At 42.4% G+C, this 25,771-nt stretch overlaps 1 protein-coding gene across 5 annotated transcripts in view; it reads left to right on the forward strand.

The window, feature by feature from the left end:
* The window catches only part of LRCH1 (leucine rich repeats and calponin homology domain containing 1), a 285,816-nt gene that overhangs the window by 220,294 nt on the left and 39,751 nt on the right, over positions 1-25,771 (forward strand). For all 5 annotated transcript variants that reach the window (XM_088478036.1, XM_088478089.1, XM_088478158.1 and 2 more), the window contains 3 exons: positions 10,491-10,600; positions 11,052-11,189; positions 16,090-16,167. In XM_088478036.1, coding sequence (XP_088334162.1) covers positions 10,491-10,600; positions 11,052-11,189; positions 16,090-16,167 — 326 coding nt within the window. The remainder of the gene's footprint in view (positions 1-10,490; positions 10,601-11,051; positions 11,190-16,089; positions 16,168-25,771) is intronic.

The raw sequence follows: 25,771 nt of genomic DNA on the forward strand, positions 1-25,771 counted from the left end.
TTGTAGCGCAATCGGCAAGGATGTAAGAGGACACATCTGTAACTTGTTCTTATTGGCTGATTTCTTATCGGAAGCTGATAGGTGTTTTCCTCACTGAACATGCCTATACTGTAGTATATGATTTTGTGGGCATATTTTGAAAATATATATTTTTTGCTACTTTTATTGTTACAGAATAAATATATCATCTGCTGTATTATAGTTTAAAAAAAAAAGAAGAATTAAATCTAACTTAATACAGTAGATAGGTGTAAGTGTACCTGTTGTACGTATGCTTAGAATAAAAGAGGAGCAGGTGTTACTGGTGCACAGCAGGATACATGTAGAGATATATGCTATTTTTACCTGCTGTTTTTAGAGCTTAATTTTTTAATGCATATACGGCCAACTCGCTACTGCCCCGTAGCCTTTAATTCCAGTCAGGTCAGGAAATGATTTGGTTACTTGCCCCGATTGCTGAGTGTTGTAGGGTTCTGACCTGGATGTAGACAGTGATCCCGAGCTGTTTATCCTGGTATGTGAGAAACCAAATCTGTTTAGTTTGGCCATCTGTGTGTCTCTAAACCACAGGTTCTCAAACTCTGTCCTCAGGACCCAAAACAGTGCATGTTTTCCAGGTCTCCTCACAGAATCACAAGTGAAATAATCTTTTAAAATGTATCAGTGAGTAATAAATTCACCTGTGCTCCTGCTGGGTGACCTGGAAAATGTGAACTGTGTGGGGTCCTGAGGGCCAAGTTTGAGAACCACTGCTCTAAACGGACGGGCCCCATCAGAGATTTGTCCATACATTACATTGTGTGCGGAGACCAATATTTACAAAAGTAGTTTTATATTTTCAACTGGGTGTTATTTAATGACTGGAGAGGGATAACAGTTGGGGGTTATGCACAATGCTGGCAGAGGTTCCCAAACTCGGTCCTCAAGGCTCCCCAACAGTCCAGGTTTTAAGGTTATCCATGCTTGACCACAGGTGACTTAATTAGTACTTCAGTCAATTTGATTTAACCACCTGTGCTCAACCATGGATAGCTCTAACAATTGACCTGTTGGGGAGCCTTGAGAACCACCTTTGGGAACCTCTGGCTTAAGGTAAAGTGATACACATAATAGCACATCATAAGTAGTTAGTAATCCATGTTTTTTTCCATACAGTACAGAATACAGACTAGATAAGTTTTATCTTATGGTTACTCCTCAAGTCTAACCAAGGAAATTATGCTTAAACATTACTTGTATACTAGGTAGTGTATGCCAATAAACGTTGAGTACTAACCACATTTTGATTTGCTTTTGTAGGTGTTAGTTTCCTTGAATAAATTAACTGTATTTAGCCGTTCATCTTGTGAACTATGAAGTCATATTAATGTGACTAATTTGTGCCACTCTGGACCTGATATAACCCTGTTTCGGAGACGGATCTTGCTATTTTGCACACTGCGCATGCTCCAGAGCTGAGCATATGCAACTTGGAGCAAGTACAGGCAGTTCAGCGTTATACACATCTCAGCCATACTTGCCGACAATCAGCTCCAGCCTTCCGGGAGGGAGCTGATTGTCGGCTAATAGCAGGGGGCGGGGCCGGGCATTGGGGGCGGAGCCTGGGGTGGGGGCGGCCATTTGGTGGCACACTGGGGGCGGGGATGCACGATCGTGTCATCGTGACTCCGCCCCCTCTTCACAATGCTGTTATTTTCAGCATTGTGAAGCAGGGGGCGGGGCCACGATGACGCGATTCTGCGTGAATCGCGTCACCGGGCCCCCCGCTGTGGGGATTTCCGTTTTTTTCAGGGGAGGTTGGGAGGGTCGCAAGCTTCCGGGAGGCTTGCCTGCCTTTCCGTGGGGCCGGGAGCGGCACCCGAAAATCGGGAGGCTCCCGGCCAAATCGGGAGGGTAGGCAAGCCTGATCTCAGCCACATCACCACTTATGGCTGAGTGGGTGTAACTGGGCTGTAACTGAGCACTTACAAGATGATAAGTGTCCTGAGGGTGAGCATATGCAGAGATAGGTCTGAAATCAGACCTATCTTGTGAACCAGCTATAGCAAATGCACACTGATAGTGACTACGCTACTTTCACAAGAGAATGCATAAAGGCGGTGCGGATACATTCTCTTTACCCCAGTGAAAAGTCCAAGTGCAATCGTAGCGTGTTGTCCGTTTAATTCTGCCAATAAAGACTTTGGGCCGAAATCAGTTAGCTGCGATAAACCAGTCTCGGATGTAAATGTGACTTTTTACGGGAGACGCAAATTTGAGGCTATTCAATCATAACCTACGTTAATTCTCCATAGGAGTTAACGCGTCTTTTTCTTTCACACTTTCTGAGCAGGTGAAAAGTTGGAGAAAATCCCTATTTTACGGTACAAATGTGGGGACTTGGCTCAAAACCACTGGGACACACTACCTAATGATTAATAACGCACTTAGAAGTTTTTAATTAGCCTAATTTGGCCAATAATTACGTCATGTTTGGGGTGCAATTCTGCAAAATGCAGAATAATGGGTTATAAGATGTAGGACAGGTATACGGAGGTACTGTATGAATGGGACAGATTTTTTTACAGGTGATTTTTTTAACACATTTTTAAAAGTGGCTTAAAATGACACAAATATCTACTTACAGGCATATTTATGTACCCCACATTTATCTAGAGCATTTATTTTGAGTAAAACACTACTGTTATCCAATAGTAGTTTGTAGTTTTTTGGGGGTACAGGCAGATTTTCCCATTTTCACCCACACTTAACGTGGGTATTACCAGCAAGAATTACAGCACGGAATAAGCATTATCTAATTGAATTGCCTGTTAAACGGGAGCGTACACAACTTAAATGAAGACGCGATAGCAACATTTTTTATTGTGGCTAATCGAATACAGGTCTTATTAAACCTCTTATATATAGTGACCTAATAACAGTGCTGAGAAGAAGCAGCTTTGCACATACCAGTAACATATCACTGATAGGAAAGTGACATCATATTTACACACAGATAGGATGAGGTCGTTATATGAGTAAAGATTATCCATACTGAAAGATGGTACATTGTTATAACACAGCAAATCCTGCAGAGGTGGAAGACCGCATGAAAGAACCAGCTGGACCAGTCTGACGTTAACAATGTAAGATATGGTGTGTTATAAATCTATGTATTTAGTAAAGATATATAGAAACTTGTTAACACCAGAAGGGTACCAGATCACTTTTCTCTAATGGTATCATATCTAAGGGCTCATATGCAAAAAATGAGTAATGACTGCACCTGTGCACCAGCTAGGTGAGATATTATAGAGAGCACTATTGTGTATTACATAAGAAATGAAAAAGCGGCAACATTAAAAATGAAATAATACTTCATCAAGTAAAACAATGTTTATAGCTCTTTTTAGAGTATATATCGAAGTCCAGGACCGCAGGAATCAAACTGACCCTATCTTACCCTAAGTCTGTGGTTCTCCTACGTCTTTGGCCTCTGTGGTTCACAGTGTGGATGTGCCGGGACCAGTGCTCCATCCTACACTGTATCTCCTGCAGCTATTTCTCAGTCAGATATGTATGTGTATTAAGAGAGCTGCTGGTTTAGATAAAAGGAGCGCTAGTGTCTTTTCTGTGTACACCTGCTGGTTGACTTGGAAAACGTGAACTGTTTAGGGTCCTGAGGACCGAGTTTGAGATCCACTGGAATAATGTAATACATGTCAGGGTAGCCTACACCATGCATTGTTAATCATTGTCTTGTCTATTTCTTCAAAGTTAGATAGTTCAATTTAGGGCCTTTGCACAAATGTCCTTTTCCTTGGGCTACAAACCAACCATTACATTAAATCAAGTTGTATATGGAGACAAGTCTGTGCAAAGCAGGTCATGGAATCAGATGAAAACTGCTTGGACCTGTGTCCATTTACAAAATGCTGCAGATGAGGAACAGTGTAGAAGGTCACTCATGTGCATTATTATTATCCTTTATCTTTATGGCACCACAAACGAGAAAATCAAGAAAACGGTGACTTAAGGTGCATACACACTAGACAACTTGCAAACGATGCGATGGTCATCTAGATTTCCTTTGAACTCCAGGACAAATAGTACATACACACTGTGCAATCTACCAAACGATATATCAAGCGTTATTCAGTTGTTTCATCATTAACTATATATTGTTAAACAAATCGCAGTCGTTCAGTAGAGCGTACACACTGCACGATTTGCTGTAAATCGATAACGAGATTGTCAGATGGAGATGCATGTAGGGGCGCCCTGAAGATGTGAGGGATGAAACCGTGGGAGTGTGCATAGTGCGTACATACACACTTGACAATTTGAGCGATTTGTCGTTCCAATTCGTCGTATTTAGGCAAAATCGTTCAAATAATCATCTAGTGCAGGGGTGGGGAACCTTTTTTCTGCCCAGGACTATTTGCATAGTTACAGTCAGGTCCATAAATATTGGGACATTGACAGAATTTTCAGATTTTGGCCCCTATTCCCCACCACAATGGTTTTGAAATGAAACAAACAAGATGTGCTTTAACTGCAGACTTTCAGATTTAATTTGAGGGTAATTACATCCAAATTGGGTGAACGGTGTAGGAATTACAACAGTTTCAATATGTGCCTCCCACTTTTTAAGGGGTCAAAAGTAATGGGACTATCAACTCGAAAGCTATTTCATGGACAGGTGTGGGCTATTCCCTCGTTATTTCATTATCAATTAAGCAGGTAAAAGGTCTGGAGTTGATTCTAGGTGTGACATTTCCATTTGGAATCAGTTGCTGTCAACTCTCAATATGAGTTTCAAAGAGCTGTCACTATCAGTGAAGCAAGCCATCATTAAGCTGAAAAATCAAAACAAACCCATCAGAGAGATAGCAAAAACATTAGATGTGGCCAAATCAACTGTTTGGAACATTCTTAAAAAGAAAGAACGCATCGGAGAGCTCAGCAACACCAAAAGACCCGGAAGAGCACGGAAAACAACTGTGGTGGATGACAAAATAATTATTTCCCTGGTGAAGAAAAACCCCTTCACAACAGTTGGCCAAATCAAGAGCACTCTCAAGGAGGTAGATGTATATGTGTCAAAGTCAACAATCAGGAGAAGACTTCACAAGAGTGAATATAGAGGGTTCACCACAAGATGCAAACCATTCGTGAGCCACAAAAAGAGGAAGACCAGATTAGAGTTTGCCAAACAACATCTAAAAAAGCCATTATAGTTCTGGAACAACATCCTATGGACAGATGAGACAAAGATCAACTTGTACCAGAGTGATGGGAAGAGAAGAGAAGGAAAGGAACTGCTCATGATCCAAAACATACCACCTCATCAGTGAAGCATGGTGGTGGTAGTGTCATGGCGTGGCCATGTATGGCTGCCAATGGAACTGGTTCCCTTGTATTTATTGATGATGTGACTGCTGACAAAAGCAGCAGAATGAATTCTGAAGTGTTTCGGGCAATATTATATGCTCATATTCAGTCAAATGCTTCAGAACTCATTGGACGGCGCTTCACAGTGCAGATGGACAATGACCCGAAGCATACTGCAAAAGCAACCAAAGAGTTTTTTAAGGCTAAAAAGTGGAATGTTATGCAATGACCAAGTCAATCCCCTGACCTGAATCCGATTGAGCATGCATTTCACTTGATGAAGATAAAACTGAAGGGAAAATGCCCCTAGAACAAGCAGGAACTGAAGACATTTGCAGTAGAGGCCTGGCAGAGCATCACCAGGGATGAAACCCAGCGTCTGGTGATGTCTATACGTTCCAGACTTCAGGCTGTAATTGCCTGCAAAGGATTTGCAACAAAGTATTAAAAAGTGAAAGTTAGATTTAGGATTGTTTAGTTTGTGCCATTACTTTTGGCCCCTTAAAAAGTGGGAGGCACATATAGAAACCGTTGTAATTCCTACACCGTTCACCTGATTTGGATGTAATTACCCTCAAATTAAATCTGAAAGTCTGCAGTTAAAGCACATCTTGTTTGTTTCATTTCAAAGCCATTGTGGTGGTGAATAGAGGCCAAAATATGAAAATTCTGTCAATGTCCCAATATTTATGCACCTGACTGTATAACATCATTCGCGGGCCAGACAAAATTATAATCTTCAAAATTACCCTGCTATATTTGGTCACTTACTCCTTTGGGAGGCTGTATGTCTGTATGCTGCCAGACAGAGTAGAGGGGCAGACAGTCTGGAGGGGCAGTCCTGATGGTTCCTGATCGTGTGACAGGCAAAGTTGAGGGGCAGCCCTGGAGTCCTCTCACCAGCACTTTTCCATATACCGGCACTCACAGTATAAATATGCTTACTTTGTGGGGTGCCAGCAAAATTACCAGTGCTGCTGAAAATGTATAAACGAGCGCAGAGCGGCACTCCCATCAAATAAAGTAATCCTTACAGCAGCATGATGAGCAACGTTTCAGCGCCTTTATTAGGGCGCTTTCGTCAGGCACAGCAGAGCATAACCAATACAACAACACTCACCATTTGTACCCCATCGATGGACCGCCTGAATGCTATCTCCTCCACTTCCGGGACAAGTGGTGGACCCGGCTGAGTGACATCATTGGTCGGCGCCCCATTGCTGGGAAACCAGCTAAAACAACCAAGTCTGTGCTGTACAAGAAAACACTGATGTACATCAGTGTAAAAATAACAATATAAGTACTAGACAAGGACAATACAGTGCAGTTACTAGGTATAACAATCGAGTTTAAAAAAAACAATATACAGATGTGCCCAGTTACACTGTGGCTGATCGCGCCAAAAACGTGCACACGCATCGCACCATTCGATTCCCCCCGCCTGCATACGCGACGCTGTGGCGTGCACTGTGATCACACCATGCATTCCTATGAATGCGCAGTACGCATATCCTGTCGCAGGCGTGCGTCTTGAGATTCGCTGTGGCAACAATGTAGCTGGGTATATCTGTAGGCGGTTACACCAAATATTGATTTGATTTAGATTTATTTTCTGTTCATTCACTTAGTTTATTTTTATCAATTAACTTAATACAATTAACACTTCTATCTTTGACAGCATTCTATCTCTCCTATATACTGTGTGTGTGTGTATACTAACTATTGCAAGGTGCGTGTGGGTCAGCACTGGTAGCACATGTGCCCAGTTTACATAACATGTATACACATATTACATAGCCGTATGCTCATTAACCATTTTTTGTTGTTGCAAAAACATTAAATGATGTAGTACTCACTCTACATCAAGCCCCTGGTCTCTCGGTACTGTATACCTTGTGATATTGTCTCTCATAACCTGAACTATACTCCGCCTTGTGGTGTATGAGGCAAATTACATTCTCTAAAAATCTTTGGTTTGTTGCTTAAGTAGAGGAAATGTTTTCATATGTCACAGGATGTGCATGTAACAAAATATGTCCAAATTGTGGACATACTGCGACTGAAGGATTATTAAATGTTTCCCTTTTTTCTTACTTTCCATTATAAATTCAGGCAAATGTGTCATGCCACATAAGGCTTCAAAAACTTTGTGACTTTTACCATTTAAAGGACAACTCTGTCCTTATTGGAGCTTTAGCTAATTACTTATGTGCAGCACCTGTAGCTTCCCTCCGTACCTCCTGCAAGGAAAGTAGATTTTGTAGCACATGCCAAGACTGGGTCTATCCAATAGTGGTTTGAATGTCACACTTTTTATTTTTCCAAGTCTTTTTGTTTTTGTATTCCTTTTGGTTATCCTTGGGGTAAATTTACTAAAGTGAGAGTTTTTAGAAGTGAAGATGTGGCCCATAGCAACCATTAAGATTCTAGCTATTAAATTCTAGAAGGTGCTAGTTAAATGTTAAGTAGAATCTGTGTGGTTGCTATGGGCAACATCTCCACTTCTAAAAACTCTCTCACTTTAGCAAATATACCTGCTTGAGAGCTGTCTCATGTTTTGCCTTTATCCTTAGTGACTTTCTGTCTTGATTATTCCTTGTGTCCTATTTATTCCAGTTCCCTAGAGCATAGTTTTTGGCTACCCATACTGCCCATTCTAGATGGTAACTTAATATGCTGCCCTCTGATTTCATACCTCATCAGATACTATTCTGCAGTCAAATGCTGCCCATGATACAAAGTATAGTGCTTTGTGGTAACATAAGTAGCTTGGGATGGGGCAGTTTGGTAACACAGAAGCTAAGCGACAACCTTCTAAAATAATATAAACATAAAAGGCACTCATAAACAGAATTCTCTTATACCCCTTTTCCACTGGCCCAAATACCCGGGTTTTGTTGTGTCAACCTAGGTGGAAAAGGGTCCTAGGAAAAAAATCAGAGGTCGATTGACACGGTATGTCTTCCCGGGTCTCGAGCAAGGTTTTATGCGGGTAAAACCCTGGACAGGCTCAGTGGAAACTGGTAACCCGGGTCTTCCAACCCGGGACCCGTTTCCAGCACGGTGATTGTGTGTCATTCGGAAGCTGTCTGTGACAGCTGTCACGGGGAGGGAGAGATTACAGCCTCCCCATATGGTCCGGACCGTTCCGGTTTTTACCCCATCACTGCTTCATATGGGGAGGCTGTAATCTCTCTCTCCCTGGCGACAGCTGTCACAGACAGCCACTAGAATGACAACCCCCGAGGGAAGGAACCACTCCCCTGGTCTCCGGTCTGGCGTTCAGGGGAGAGATGAAGCTTCCAGCACTTGGTGATATGCACTTGGTGCAGTGTGAATGGCGTAGCGTCGCAGTGGAAATGGGGTAAATCCTGGGTCTGACCCGGCTTGGAACTGTGTTCCAAATCACAGGTCAGATGCGGAATTTTTGGTGGAAAAGGGGTATTACATACCTAAATAGTAACTGTAGATAAATTTCAGGGACCTCCCCACTTTGCGAGGCACCATGGACCGGTCTTTGGTAATAAGTCACTTTGAAGGGTCTGTGATCCTCTTGCTTAGAACTCAAAATGGAACATAGGGCCTGATTCACAGCCGGACGCTCTGACCAGAGCGCTCGCTCTGAATCAGTGCCCTCCTACCTGAAAATGGAGCGGCCTCCTGGCCGCTCGCATAGCTGTGGGTGACCATCGCGACCATCGGGCTTGCGACGAGACCCTGCGGTTGGGTCTCGCTGCCGCAAGCCCAGGAGTGAGTTTGGCTCTATCAGAGCCAAAATCACTCCCACTGACATAATTACTGATGTCAGTGGGGCCGGCTTCAGACGGTAGGCGTTCCCATGCCCACCCGGCACGCCCACCAAAGGGGGCATGCTGTCAGTCGCCATCGACAGCACGCCCACTTTGGTGCGAGACCCCGAGCGACGTATTCCTTGTCGCTCGCCGGGTCTCGCGCATGCGCACGACGGAGCTCCCTCCGTCGTGCGCATGCGCATTCACCCAACATTGACCCGCTTGCGAGTGTCCTTTGCTCGCGAGCGGGTCTGAATGACCCCCATAGTCTGTATGTATTAAGCCTTGGAGAGAGAGAGAATATGGAGATAAAGACATATTGCATCTGCCCTACAGCAGAGCCGATGCTGTTATACATATATATCTTGCAGATATATTGGCATGTCTGGGTGTGGGTAAGGGCGACCTGCTGACCGCCCGTACACTTGCTGCGAGGACCCGTGGTGACTGCCATCTCAACTAGGCGGGCAAATTTGAATGCCTGCCTAGTTGTCATGTCAGCGCAGGCACATTGGCCGAACTATAGGTAAGTGTGTATGCACTTACTAATCGTTAGATAGGTTGGTGGGTCCCATCAGCCTGGTGTGTACCCAGCTTTTACTGTAGGTGACATTTAGAAACACAATTTTTTTGTAGTCAAGGCCCAGATCTTCAGTCCAGCTGACGTATGTATTATTCTAACACTTAGCTGGCAATGTTAGTGCCTTCACACTTGGCAGGAACCTCTGGTCATTTGTGCTACTGCACTTCTACATCATAATATGAATGACTGATCCATCGGGTTATATTTAGTAACGGGCGGTTTGCCAAAGCCACCAATCATAGCCTGCTTTGACCGATTTATTTTTAAATGGAAGCAGGAATCAATGCAAAATCAGGCTTGGTTAGCACTGATTATAGTTGTAGTTTTAAAACTATCGGTCAAAGCTGACAAACCCCATGTTAGTAAATACACCTCATAGTGTCTTTGGTCCTTGTGTGTTATGCTTTATAATAATCTCTGATGAGCAGGGTACAGTATGGTTTGTATACTCTTCTTTTACTAAACATACAGAGCTGCATAAAATGTAGGGGACTTTTTTTAAAATTAATATTACCTTTAGTTATGCTACACAATTACACGTTATACAAGTAAGTACACATGAGATATGCATGGAAGAGGATATGTGGTGACAAATGTCAAGAACAAAGATCATTGTGTTCATCAATACATCAAGTCATTGCCATAAGTCCCTGTGTTACTCATGAAGGTTTTGTCATGTCGGTTTCTAAATAGCGCTAGTCTGGATCTGTTCCATCTATTCACTTTCTATGCTCCCATTCTAGTTTTCATTAGACCACAGAGGAATCTGGAATCAGCAGATCCCCAGTTTACAATACGCCGAAAAATGGAACAGATGAGAGAGGAAATGGAGCTCACAGATAACCTTCGTGAGGTAACGGTTCCTAGTGCACACATACAGGGGGAGATGTAGCAACCAATCAGCTTCATTTTATAGAATACACTTAATTGTTGGACCCTTGCTTGTTGGAAGCTTATTTGGTTGATAGGGGCAACTTGCCCACTTCCCTACTCTTTAGACTATTTGATACAATTTCCCTTTGGTACCAATAAGGTGATACAGCCTGTAGAAGAGGATTAGGACTGCCCATATACAAATATTTGGGACTGGTTAATGCAGTAAAAGAAATTGTATGGCTTTTAAGTCCTGAAAATATCTATAGAAATATGCATACCATTTGTGAGTGATGAAACTTGTTTATTCTTATAAGGAGTAAAGATCTACCAGTGATAACAACATACAGAATATGGCTATAGAGCATGTATACTACAGTATATCCTACAAGAATGGAAAATACTAAATTAATCTGTCATCTTGCTTCCAGAATATTGAAATGAGATTAAAGATTTGTCTTCCTGAAGATCTGGGAACTGCCTTGATGGATGGAGTTGTTCTCTGTCATTTAGTAAATCAAATCCGCCCCCGGTCAGTAGGAAGTATCCACGTGCCCTCTCCAGCTGTTGTAAGTTCAAACTGAAGTGGCTCTTATTGTATAGAATTAATCCAGATGGAGAAGTAGAATTAGTGTGAGCAGTCAGTTAATTGCTACGTCTGTTTGTATAGAAATTACAAGACAAAAAAACATTAAAAGCACAGTTTTTGTTCCAAACGATATATACTGCGCAACACAAACCGCCAAACTCACAGCTAATCTTTATGGGGCCAGTTACATTATTTAGAGGGAGTCCCAATTGATCAACAACCCCTCCCTTTCCCTTCTCTTCTCACACAACCTTCTCAAAACAACAGAGAGTTGCAACAAGTGGGTTTTCATAAACACATTGCCACTCTGGAGTTAGGATTGGCTGCATTACGACTTACTGTGCTAGGTGCCAAGAGTTTACAGCAACTTGGAACATGACCAGTCACAATAAACAAAGTCCAGCTGGTTACACGCTGGTTCATTGCTTGTAATAGACATGGCCAGGATATATAGATATCTATGCCACCTCTCCAAGATATCATTTACAATAGATCTACAAGATCCTCCTCTTATTATTCTGTCAACATGACTAACATGTTTTTGAGACAACCCACAACAATTGGGTCTCTGTAGTAATACTAACCCTCGGGCTGTTCAGTGGGGGATGGATCGTGGCCATGCCTTGGGCTATTCAGTGCGAGATGGATAGTGGCCATGTCTTGGGCTATTCAGTGCAGGATGGATAGTGGCCATGTCTTGGGCTATTTGGTGCGGGATGGATAGTGGCCATGCCTTGGGCTATTCGGTGAGGTTGGAATGCCGGTGCATATATCAGCCTCTGATCCCTACCCACCACCAGAGGTGCCTGGAGAAAGTCTGAATTTTCCCAATTCCCCACCACCTCCAGGAGAGATGGATATCTAACCCAGCCTTAGACTTATTATCCCCTCCGTACAGCTTACTAGGTAGTATGAGGTAGAAGTCCATCAAGGGCACTGGAAGTTATTGAGTTGCAGCTATTTATTTTATTTTATTTATTACCAGTTATTTATATAGCGCGCACATATTCTGCAGCGCTTTACAGAGAATATCTTACTATTCACATATATCCCTGCCCTAGTGGAGCTTACAATCTATATTCCCTACCACATGCTTGCAAACATACACACTATTTTTTTGTGGGGAGCCAATTAACTAACCAGTATATTTTTGGAGTGTGGGAGGAAACCGGAGCACCCGGAGGAAACTCACGCAAGCACAGGAAGAATATACAAACTCCACACAGTTAGGGCCGTAGTGGGAATCGAACCCATGACATCAGTGCTGTGAGGCAGTAACGGTAACCATTACACCGTCTGTGCTGCCCGTAACATGAGGTGGGACTAGTTTGTTGAAATTGAATATGAGCAGGTGTTTGCATGAAGCAATAAAATTGTCCCACAAGCACACCCTGTGTTACAAATGAGTTTGTGACTATCTGCTGTCCGGGCATGGGAACGTATCCATTTTAGGCTGCTGACATCAAGTGATGGGATAATAAGACTACTTTCCAAAATAGCTTTCAGCACAAACATCATCATCTTGAATAATGCGTTGAAAATTCTGGACATAAAACATAGTTACAGATAAGAACATCAGACATTTAATAAATAGAATTTAGTATATCTACTCTGCAAGTGACATTGATATGTGGCTATAAAGGGGTACCCAGTGCAGAGCAATATTTTGCAAATCTCTAGACAGGGTATTAAACTATTTTTCTAATTATTAGTATTGAAAATAAAAGTTCCCTGAGTCATTGAGGAATGATGTAGTTGTGTATGATCCAAGCCAGTACTTATAAGTAGCGTGCATGGACAAAGGTGGTGTCATAGTAAGGCATTGCCCAGGTAACTTTTTTTTCCTGTTGAATAGAACTGGGAACATGAGTCCCTGTGATTACTAGCAGGTGGCAGCTTCAATTTCCAAAATGTTCTGTAGGAAGATATAGGGGTGATTTTTGTTTTTATATATATATAAAATCCTTGCAACTGGGTACTGTTAGGACACTAATAAGTATTTTCTATAGACAAGGCAGGAAAGTCCAAATCCAGGAACCTGTGACCAAGACATTGCATCCATAGCCAGAGTGGTGATCAAATTCTTTTACACACTGTAGACTCCTTTACACTGACTGGTACTCTACATGCCACCCACATTTATTTTATATATATAAAACATATGGCAGCTCTCTCAATTTACATCGTCCAAATGCCTAATCTGCACAGCCACACTCTCAGCCGACGTGCCACAAACCCTGGTTGAACCTATTGGGTATGGTCCAGAATAATTGATTACTATTAATACTTAATGGGATAGACTGTGAATGTCCCTTACTTTAACAAGAGGCCCAGACATCCACCTCCTCCTACAATGCAACAGTTACCTATAGACACCTCTCTAACATACAGGCATGTGAAAAAGAAAGTAGATACACTGTCAAATCTGTATATTATGAGAACATCATCTAACCTTCATCAAGTCCTAAAATGTGATGTCTAATCTCATATGATAAATAACCTAAACAAATATTACTCTGTTTATTCCACAAAAAAATAAGTTTGCATTAAAGAAATCAATAAGAATTTTAGAAAGGTGCTTCTAATTGAGTGCAGTTCATTATTTAACCATTCGGAAGTTCTATAGAAAGGCAATACATGTGATCGTTCGGTCTGGAGCATTCAGATGCCAAGGACAAAATGTACCTGTATAGAAGCCATTTATGCTGCTTATCATCCTGGAAAAAAATATAAGGCCATTTGCAACAAAACCATCACTCTACAGAAATATTGTTTACAAATGCAGAACACTGAAGGCTGTTGTCAAACTTCCCAGAAGTGGACATTCCAACAAACACACCCAAAGGTCAGATTGGATGATGTTCCAAGAAACCAAATATTCAACCAGGGATCTACAGGCCTTGATCAGCACAGTGCATGCTAAAGTTCATGACTTTACCATCAGAAGAAAACCTGCACAAGTAAGGTAGCTTAAGCTGGGTACACATCATATGACTGTGCGACCCAGCTATATGACGACCAATGTAACGATACATTGTGTATGCCGTACACACTGCACAATCTGATAGGTGGCACAATGTATCATTACATGCTGCGTGTAACAGCACAGTGTTGTTCATTGCATCGTCCAATCTGCCTGCAGGACAGCAGAAGGGACGATGAAATGAATGACCGTCGGGAATGACAGATCCGGTGTACACACTATTCAATGTGTACAATATATCGTTGCAAACTGTGTCAGAACAATATATCGTTCAATACATCGTATATTTTGTGTCCAGCTTTAGACTTTGCTTTTAAAAAGTATCATCTGAATGAAACCCAAGACTGAGGGTCTTATTCAGCAGTCACGTGAGAATAATCTATCTATACATAATATTAAATAAGGGCCCTGGTTGGTGTCTTTCTGTTTTGTTTGGGCTAATCTCAAGAACCACTGGATGGATATTGATGCAGTTGTCACTATACTATATAGAGCATTGGTTGAGGAAGGTTTAGGTGTATGAAACATTATTGTATGACAAATGGTAGCCGAGCAGTGACTATTTTAGTGAAGCAAATCAATGAAAAAAATAGACGTCTGATCGCGTTCTTGGCTTACGCTGCCTAAACCGTTAAAAATATATCACGACGATGGATTTTATTTTATACCATGTAGAGATTGATACGTATTATTCGGTTTCCCCAGAAAAATTTATGTAAGCCCTGTTTACTGATACAAAATTTCTCTTTTATTACTGTTCCTGTTTCATTTATGTGAAATACAATTCCCAGTAAGAGTCGGCTTTGGGATGACAATAAATAAAGCACCAGGACTGACACTTAATGTGGCTGGAGCTGACCTAATTGGAGATTGTTTTTCTCATGGACAACTTTATGTGGCCCTTTTGTGTCTCATGTCAAAACGAAATCTTTTTGTGTTGATGACGGGAGTAAAAATGACTAATGTCGTCTACAAGGCAATCTTATAAGGCCTCGATTTAAAAAAGATTATCGCAGTAAATTCAAAATGGCTTCATATGAAGCCAGTACTCTATAAATACCCGCAAATCTGCAACTCAATGGCTTATAACAAAAAGATTAAATGCTTTGGAACTGTCATGTCAAAGTCCAGACCTCATCCCCATTGAGATTCTGTGGCTAAACCTTAAAGAGTGGTGCCTAACTGAATGCGCTGAGACATTAATATACAGTACAGAAGCAGAGTTGTAAGATGGAGTATGCAAAATCCCTCAAACACAATGTAAAGAGACTGATAAACGTACAGAAAACAGTTATGGAGCATACACACGGTCAGATATGTCAGACTTGTCAGATTTGTCAGATGAACGATTTGAACGATTTTTGACTGCATTAAAATGAATGGAATCGTCCAAGTCTGACTGCAAACACATCAGATGTCAGATATCGTTATCTGACAAACGGGAACGCGCATCGTTGATCGTTCATCGTCCAGGTATGTCAGATATGTCAGATTTTCCTTCAGATATGAACGACTGAACGATTTTTAAAGCGTTATCGTTCATATCTGAAGGAAAAATCTGACCGTGTGTATGCACCATTACTCCCAGTTATTGCTGCGGTTCTCCAAGCTGTGGAATCATGTGGTGTACGAGTACTTATTGTTCCACTTGGTGTCTTTGTTGAATAAACAATGACAATAAAATCTGTTCTGTATTATTTGACACATGAGTTTAGAATTCTGAAATTTTAGGATTTGGTGAGGACTAGATGATTGATCATCTTTTCCTGATATTTAAAAACACATTTCTAAGAGTTACGGCTACTTTTTTTATTACATCACTGTGTATGTTGTATTTGCTTAATACAATATTACTCTTTGTATAACATCTTTGTGTTGTTTTTTTTTTTTTTTTCAGCCTAAACTTAGCATGGCCAAATGCAGGCGGAATGTGGAAAACTTTCTAGATGCATGTAGAAAAATGGGAGTACCAGAGGTAAATGTTTTATTATTTAGCTAACTACTGCATATTACAAGAATCAGTCAGAAATATGAGAGGATGTGATTCTTCTTTTATAGTTATCAGGTATCATACTCATGGCTTCTGCATCCAACCATGTCTTATTATGTTTCTCATGGCAAAAAACCCATAGCTAAAATACAAAGTATCTCAGTCGCGGTTGTTAAGGTTGTCACCCTTTGTAAATACTTCTGGCTGAAAAACATATAAACCCTTAATGATGGTCTGGAGCTGAAGCAAAGTTAAATGTTGACTGCAATTGCTCCAGCATTAAATGTACGCATCTATGAGGTCGGACCGTCCCTATCCATACAGTTAGGTCTAGAGCGAGGTGCTGTAAAGACCTCTGCCAACACAACCACGTGACCCGCGGCAAAAGGGGGAGGGGCAAGTTCAGGACCGGGGGCCAAAAGTGTCCCCTCGCGGACTCTCTTTGCTTGCCATGCTTCGGGCACGGTGGCTTGCTACTCTCACCACAAGTTTATATTCCCCCCCTATGCCCACGTGAATAGTAACACTGGTAGCGGACCAGTCCTGCTGTTGCGGTCACGTGATTGTGACGTCAGAGGTCCATTCTCCAAATTGGATTTAGCTACAACCCTATACATACACGTTGTTTGAAATCTGTCATTATCATCAGTGCACAATTGCACTAGCCCTGTAAAAAGTGTCTGACAACAGGAGTTATTACATGTATGCACATCTCTGCACAGCTAGCAATGCCATCAACACGCCCCTTCTCTAAAATTAGCCTATGTGCGCACATTCTGTTACAGCCCAGTTACGCCCCTTCAGTTGCACTGTGTCTGTGATGCGTACAACTCCGCATTGCTCACAGTAATGTACTGTACTCTTGGTTCTGGAGTGGAAACACACAACATATGTTCCGAATACAGACTTACTTTCAACTATGCATCTGATGCAGTGGGGTATATTTACTAAAGTGAGAGTGTTTAGAAGTGAAGATGTTGCCCATAGCAACCAATCAGATTCTAGCTATTATCTTCTAGAAGGTGCTAGATAAATGGTAAGTAGAATCTAATTGGTTGCTATGGGCAACATCTCCACTTCTAAAAACTCTCACCTTAGTAAATATACCATAGTGTCTCAAAACCATTTGTGCTGTACTTGAATTGTTGGTAAAGTAATGTACAGTCCTTCCGTAAAATAAGAGAACACTTGTGTGACAGAATCATAAAATCTATCTGCAATTTGAAATTGCTAAACAAGTATAAATATAAAAGGTGCAAAAACAAAGGAGGTCATCTACAGTTGTATGACAGATGGAGAATGTGTTCCAGACAGTTACAGCTTGCAAACTTCTGGGATTTCCCGTAGGTGAGTTTCACTTTTGCTGACTTCAGTACAATACAACATATAGATTTTTGCTGGAGAATGGAACTAAACATTTTTTATTGTTCTCCAGTGAGCTCAAATAGATGCCAGGTACTTTGGTGAGCACACATCTCCCTTATAACACTGCCTCATTATCTAGTGCAAACATCCAGCCTGTTATTGATACATGTAAAGTGCTCCCTAATTTGCTCTTTCAATTCCCTTAGCTCATTTAAATATCAGATTTGCACTGCCACTATCTTATTATTCATTTGTGCAGAGAATAGGGTATAAAATACACCTCTCAGGGTCCCCTAAGGAGCTCCCAGACATGGATGGATGTGTCACAACAATTTGGAATAGTTGAATAGAAAAGGTAAAAAGAAATGTAATAACCGTAATCTATTAAGTATATTTAGTAAACCTGCAAATGTACCAGCCAGTAAATTGTCATTCTCAGAATTCCTTTAATATTTGTTATTTTGCATTTGTACATTACATACTTTAACATTATAATATTGAAAAATAAGTAGAGGGCCATGTGTGGTGTCCAGTCAACATGGAAAATAGGTCAACAACCAATATGTCGACATACAATTAGATTGACCTGGTTAAAATGTTTGACCCAATCAGATTGTGGACATTTAAATGGTTGACACCAGAATGTCAACATGCTTTTGTTGATTGGGTTTAAGGTTAGGCTAAAATAAGGAAAAAAACATATGCCGACATTCTGAATATGTCATAATTTTAACCATTGCTACCTAATTGTATGTCAACCTATTGTCTGTCGACATTTTGACTGTTGACAAGTTTTACCACATCCCCATAGCAACATGTTCTCTGCTTCATGCCCTGTCAGTGCCAACTCTTATTCTATGCTTTTTGCCCCACTGAGTTTCACCCACGGCCAAAGCTCTTATTAATACAGCAAATGTGGGGACTTAGGAATGTTTTTAGTTCAAGTGAGGGGCATTTTGTGATAAATGGTGTTTTAAGCAGTTCATAGGTGTGTTTTAGATATTTGTTCATTGTTGGTGGTCTAAGGGGCGTTTTGGGGTGAGTGACTGTTTCAGTGACATGCAAGAAAATCTGAAAAGTTTTTTGAGCACATATGGGGTCTATTCTTAGGTCATTCTGTGTCTGTCTAGTCTTTCATTAAGGGGAAGATCTATCAAGCAGTGAAAGGAGTGAAGAAGTTGCCCATAGCAACCAATCACTTTTAAGGTAACTTTTATCCAGTACAGTCTATAAAATGAGGTAGAAGCTGATTGGATTCTATGGGCAACGTCTCCACTGGTCCACTTCTCCATTGTATTATGTGTACAGTAATATGAGCTGTATGGTGCAGTGAGATGGAAGGATGAGGTGTAGTCTTATGTATATATGTGTATTGGAGGACGTACTAAGTGATGACAAATGCAGCCTGCCATAGATGGTGATAATGTAGTCTAGTTGCTGTAGCTGAATGGTTTTTCCCAGGGTAAGTATCTTCCATATGGCAATGGTAGTAGACATATTGAAAACCTATAGTCCTGCTAGTCGGGAGTTTGGGTCAAGATCCTTATTTATTTTTTTGTCTGTATTTCACCAGTGTTGTATTGGTTAAACCCCATATCCAAAGTAAGCCCCTCACACTAATACATTATCTTGTGTTATTGTAAGCTGTACATGTCTGACATACTGTACATTGGCCCACGTGTATTGTGCTAATAGGGCTGGAAGTACACATAAATGTATCAATTGTATTGCTCTGTAGTGACCCCTGTAACAGAGTGGACTGTACATAGAGAAGTTGTTAGTAGGCTATGTGGGAAATGTCTGTTCTGCAGGATTATTGCATGTAACAGTAGATTCCCGCTGCAGTGGTTTAGATGGAGGTTCTCAGAGGATTCAGCTTCTGATCCTCTTTCCAAATCACTAACTGGAGAAGAAGTACTTATCTTATGACACAGGACTGAAGTTACTTCTCACACAGGACAATTAGATTGAATGTTGTTCTTGTGTTTACAGTATGTCTAGTGCTGTAAGAGTTATTTCTGTGCTTGATTGTCATTTATCACAACATATTTGAATGTATTAAAAAGTTTCAATAGTGTCTACATACATAAGAAAATGTATGTTTGTTAAAGAGCTGCTGTCTCCTACCGACAGTGGTGGCAGCTGTTGTGTGGCTCGTGGGTATTGTTCCCATTCGGGAGACTAGTATACAGTGCAGAGCCTATTGTAAGCATCCAATATATCATATAGGGCTTATCTAGATTTTGCTGACATGAGAATGTTGGCATGGTCATAATATCGCCATGTTCAGTTTCTCTCATTATTGTTGAAATTATGACAATCGGCGATGTGGCTGTCCCAGCAGGTACGGAGGTAAGTATTCTAACCCGGTGGCTTTGAAAAATGTTTTCGATTAATTGCTCATGTTGCAGCTAATGTGTCAGAAGTGGCGTTGCGGCTAATGTCTCAGAAATACCGTTGCGGCTAATGTCTCAGAAATGGCGTTGCGGCTAATGTCTCAGAAATGGCGCTGCGGCTAATGTCTCAGAAATGGCGCTGCGGCTAATGTCTCAGAAATGGCGCTGCGGCTAATATCTCAGAAATGGCGCTGCGGCTAATGTCTAAGAAATGGCTCTGTGGCTAATGTCTCAGAAATGGCGTTGCGGCAGTAAATACGTATGTTCCTATCCCTAAACCTAATGTTGGCATTTTGCAAATTGTGAGCATTTGACTTGTAGACCATTACGATGTTGACATTGTGAACATGTTGACATTTGTCAGCATTATGATTGTCGAAATGCTGACCTCATCTACACTGGGGGATAAATTTACTAAAGTGAGCGTTTTTAGAAGTGGAGATGTTGCCCATAGTAACCAATCAGATTCTACTTAACATTTATCTAGCACCTTTTAGAAAATAATAGCTAGAATCTGATTGGTTGCTATGGGCAACATCTCTACTTCTAAACACTCTCACTTTAGTAAATGTACCCCTAGTAGCAGTATGGGCGTGGTCACTTAAAAATGGGGCGTGTCAACATGACACACCCCTTTATTTTCACACTGAACATTCCTATCCATATGCACCTTAACCCCAGTAGTACCCCTTATACAGTACCCCCAGTATGCAGTTGTGGTCCCTCTTATGCAGGCCCATAGTAGTGCCCCTTATACAGTATCCCCAGTAGTGGTCCCCCTTATACAGCCCCCGATTAGTTCCCCTTACTCAGTACCCCCAGTAGTGGCCCCCCAAATGCAGTGCCCCACGTAGTGTTCCCCCTTATGCAGTGCCCCCAGTAGCAGTCCCCACAATGCAGTGCGCCCAGTAGCAGTATCCCCTTATGCAGTGCCCTTTATATGGTGCCCCCAGTAGTAGTCCCCCCCCTATGCAGTGCCCTTTATATGGTGCCCCCAGAAGTAGTTCCCCCCCCTATGCAGTGCCCTTTATATAGTGACCCAGCAGTAGTCCCCCCCCCATGCAGTTTTCCTAGTAGTGGTCCCCTTATGCAGGCACCCTGTAGTGATCCCCCCTATCCAGTGCCCCCTGTAGTGGCCCTTCCTATTTTTGCCCCCAGTAGTGGTCCCCCGAGTGCAGTGCCTCTAGTAGGCCCCTTTTATAATGCCCCCAGTGGTAGTTCCCCCCCAAGTTGTAGTCCCCAGTAGAGTAGGTCCTCCCAATGGCGCCCCCAGTAGTAGCCACCCCTCCCCCAGTAGAGGTCCCCCCAGTAGTAGCCACCCCTCCCCCAGTAGAGGTCCCCCCAGTAGTAGCCACCCCTCTCCCCCGTTGTGCAGATAGCTTAAAAAAAAAAAATATATATATATATCTATATCTATAAAAATATACTTACCTGAATCTCTGCTCCTGGTCCTGGTCCTGCTCACGACGCCGCTCCCGCCCGGGTGGGCGCGCTCAGCATTATGGGACAGACGTCATGACGTCAGTCCCATTACCCACTGCAGGAGCCGGACGGAAGTTCGGCTCTTGCAGTGGGTGCTGCAGCAGTCAATGAGAGTCTATCTGACTCTCATTGGCTGCTGTTTAACACACGCATCGCCACCAGCGCTGGCGGCGATGCGTGTGTTATGCACAGCCTGAGCCCGCCTCCTGGCGCTATTGGGCAAGCGCTCAGGGGGAGGGAACGGGCTCAGGCGTGCAGCACAGGACCGGCGCTGGAAGCATAGCGCCGGTCCTGTGTAAATGTGTAGCGCTGACCGCACTCACTGCGGTCAGCGCTACACTGGCTAACTAGGGCGGGCGGGCCGGTACCTTGGGCGGCGGCGTGCCACCGGTCCAACGGCGCCCAGGGCACGAACCTTGCACGCCCTGCCCTAGTTACGCCACTGTCCGCCTCAGTACAGTGAAATAAGTAAAGTTTTTGAGAGTAGTGTTCTATGGGTACTAAGCATCCGACCATAAACAAACACCTGGGAATTGTATTTTTATCCTTTACATTGTATATCTATACAGTAGAGATGACCTTTAAAAGTGTTTGTTAAAAGGCATTAGTATCACAAAATGATATTTTATGTTTTCCTTGCAAAATGATGTACACTACTTACCATATAGCACAGCACTATCACTAATGATTATTCTTTAAGCCTTTATACATGGCTGCCTTGCTTTTAAACAGATAATCTTTATTCATTATTATGTATTTTCATTAATTTTCAATGAAACAGTGTTTATTGGATTAGAACTACAGTCAGCCATGGTATGGGGTCCAAATGCAGCAGTTCCATTTTTCCTTATTCCTCACTTTTTTTTTTTAATTGAGTGTTTTTTACTGAATTTTGAGTTTATACCCAAACAAAAATAAAAAATGTACTGTACAATAGTCATGGCAGATATACAAAACAGCTAGATACATTATAAATAACCATATAGACAGTAAAAGCAACGGATATTTACAATTAAAGCATACATCAATATATATAAAATACACAAAAAATAAATATGCAACTCAAAACCAATATGGATATTTCAATGTACACCCAAAGGTGCCACTTAGTTGTACGTAGCATATAGCTAATTAAAGGCTGGTCATAAAGGAAATCTAGCAGAAGCAGTCATCAGACAAAATATCTCGACATCATACAGTACAACTACCGTAAAATGGTCACTAATCAGGATATAGCAAATTACATATATAAATAACAGATTATATCTGCCATAGTATCAACTCTGAAAATAATAAAAGTATGACTGCCTCCCATAACCTAAAGCAAACGTTCCCACCCTGTATGACGTAACCACAACCTAAGTCTACTTGGATCCCCTAAACTCCAACCCACCACTTACTACTCTAGTTACCTAAAACCTTCCCCCCCCAGACCAATTAAAAGATAGCAGCAGACCTAAATGACAAGGGCAATGAACCAAATGACCCTAAGGTAGGCTAGACTAGCCCCAGCTCTCCCACAGCATGTGAAAATGGAGTACATTCCATAAAAAATACTATTCATATATTAAAAAACTGCATATAACCATATAATAAAGGATGAAAAAAATGAATGTAGCATACAAAAAGAGGATATAGAGATTCACAAAAAGTAGGCATAAGAACACATGACAAGACACTAGTCTGGCCATGTCTCGATCCTTTGAGAGAATAGAAATTAAGTGATAGTCCCACCCCGGCCCATTCGAGAATAAATAGGAGAACATCCAGCATCCTTATACTGCACATCACGGAATCTTGGCACACATATTAAGAGTGAAGAATACATTTTCTGTAGTATAACCGCAACATCGGAACATATAGGATTGAGATAGCAATTAAACATAGGTTCAATCACGTCCATTGGAAAAAATAAATCCGGGACAAAGTCAGTCACAGAAGCTGTAAGGGCTGCAGATTTAAGAGATTGCTGTTTAACTTGCTCAATGACAGTTAGGAGCTGATTGGCTGGTCATTTATCACTCTACACTTTATCACTTTCCAGAGCTTAATACATCTGCCACTCTACAGATGCGTCCAAGTTCATTGTGGCTGATCGCGCCACAAACGTGCTTGCGCATTACGCTATTGCACCATGATATGATATGGCGCATCCACGATCGTGGGAGTACATCTCCATCCATTCAATCCTATGGAGACGCGGATGCGCGTCTCCGATCGCAGGAGTGTATCTCCCATTCATTCCTATGGAGACGCAAATGTGCGTTTCCGATCGTGATTCGTTGCACTACAGGCTAGGATGTAGCTGGGCATATCTGTATGTCTTGTGGAGTAAACAGAACTACAGTATATAGCATGCAGCACTCAGCACTGTGTCTTGAGCTGATAGGAAGTGTAGCTTATGAACTAATATACTAGAATGAATCATGACAATATAGTTTGGCTCCATAAAATGCTTATGTCTGAGTGCCACCTATGGTAATTTAGAAGTACCGACTCATGGTAAAATTATGAGAGAGCTGATAGGGAATGTATCATGTGACTTGTGAACTACAGTACATGAGCCATTGAACTAAATGAGCCAGTGAACTATATGTCAGAAGAATGGCTTATGAGTCATCATGACAATCTAGTTCAATCAGCTCCACAGAGTCCTCGCAATGTCTGAGCATAGCAGTGCCACCTGTAGTAGTTTAGAAGTACTGAGATGAAAAGCAGTGCACCTACAAACCCAGCAGAATATTTAGCACAACAGGTAGGTTCAGGGCTAAGTACCAGTAGCAAGTGTTCACACTATTTGGTGGGCTATGTTATACTTTCAACTTTCCTTTTACAGCATCAGATTCAGGAACTAAAAAGCCAGTGTGAGTGAGACAGTGAATACGCCAAATGGAGCTGCTGTGATTTATCTCACTGTGTCTGACTCCTGCCACTTGCTTTAGTGCCTGATGAACTAATCTTTGCCAGAGCTGTGAACTACTAGTTCACTTTGACAATTAATTAATTTTGAATTGATAGTTCATGAACTACCCATCACTAGTATTGAGCGCTCACCTCTACAGCAGCTGCTGGCGAATCATCGGCTCTGTCTGTTCCTTCCAGTTCACTCATTGTGCTCACAGATGTCTCTTTTCTCTCAGCTGGCGTCACAAATTCTGTCTGCTCTTCGCTGATGTTGGAAGGAGGCAAGGACATTATACAATCCATGCCAGAGGCAGACAGCTATGTTTTCTGACTTGATGTGTGGGTGGGCCATGGAGGCAACCAGGGTCCTGTAGCAGCCGCACCCACGCTAGTTACTCCTATGGTGCAGGGCTGGACTGCCTGTCTGGCAGTTCTGGCAAATGCCAGATGGGCCAGTCCGGCCAGTGTCACTGAGGGGGAGGAACAGGGCGGCATCCGTGTTCCCGGCCACAGCATTCTGTACAGGCAGTGCTGTGGCTGCCTGATTGAATGAGACTGCCTGCCTACCCTACTGCACACCAAGCCACCCGCCACTGCACTTCCAACAATAGACACTCAGCCTGCCTCCTTTGGTCCTCCCTCCCATTGTGCTGGCAGGAATGAGATGATGTGGTGACATCATCGCGCGTCTGTCTCTCCCGCCGCACAAAGAGCCAGGAGCCACCGTGAGAGGACCAGAGCCACGCGGGCGGACGCCAAAGGGCCAGAGCAAGTGATGGAGAATGAGTTCTGAGCATGGCATGGGGAGCGCTAGAGAGAGGTAAGTTGGATAGAGCTGCATGAGGGAACATATGTTGTGTGAGGGCCCGGGGGAGAGCTGTGTGGGGGATATGGTGTCAGGGGGAGAGCTGTGTGAGGGATATGGTGTCAGGGGGAGAGCTGTGTGAGGGATATGGTGTCAGGGGGAGAGCTGTGTGAGGGATATGGTGTCAGGGGGAAGCTTTGTTAGGGATATGGTGTCAGGGGGAGAGCTGTGTCAGGAATATGGTTGAGGGGGAGAGCTGTGTGGCATAATGTGTTCTAAGGGGCATTACTGTGGCATGTATAAAGGGCACAACTACCACATGGCATAATGTGTTAGAACAGTAGTGCCCCTTATGTGTGGCATAACGTGAATGGGCTCTTTGGCATAAAGTGAATGGGCTCTACTATGCGGTGTAATGTGACTAAGGGACACTTCTGTGCGATATAATGTGAGTAAGGGTTATTACTGTGTGGTGTAATTTGAATTGGGGGTACTATTGTGTGGTCACACCCCTTCCCAGCAAGACCACATCTGTGTTTTTTTGGCGCGCACTCTCCCTGATTCGGTTGTGGATGACGACACCAATGCTCTTTATGTACACAGGGCACCAAAATGTGTAGTGACGGCTCTGCTTGGT

The sequence above is a fragment of the Taudactylus pleione genome, unplaced genomic scaffold (genome assembly GCF_031769625.1).
Source record: "Taudactylus pleione unplaced genomic scaffold, aTauple2 ptg000005l, whole genome shotgun sequence".
NCBI lineage: Eukaryota > Metazoa > Chordata > Amphibia > Anura > Myobatrachidae > Taudactylus > Taudactylus pleione.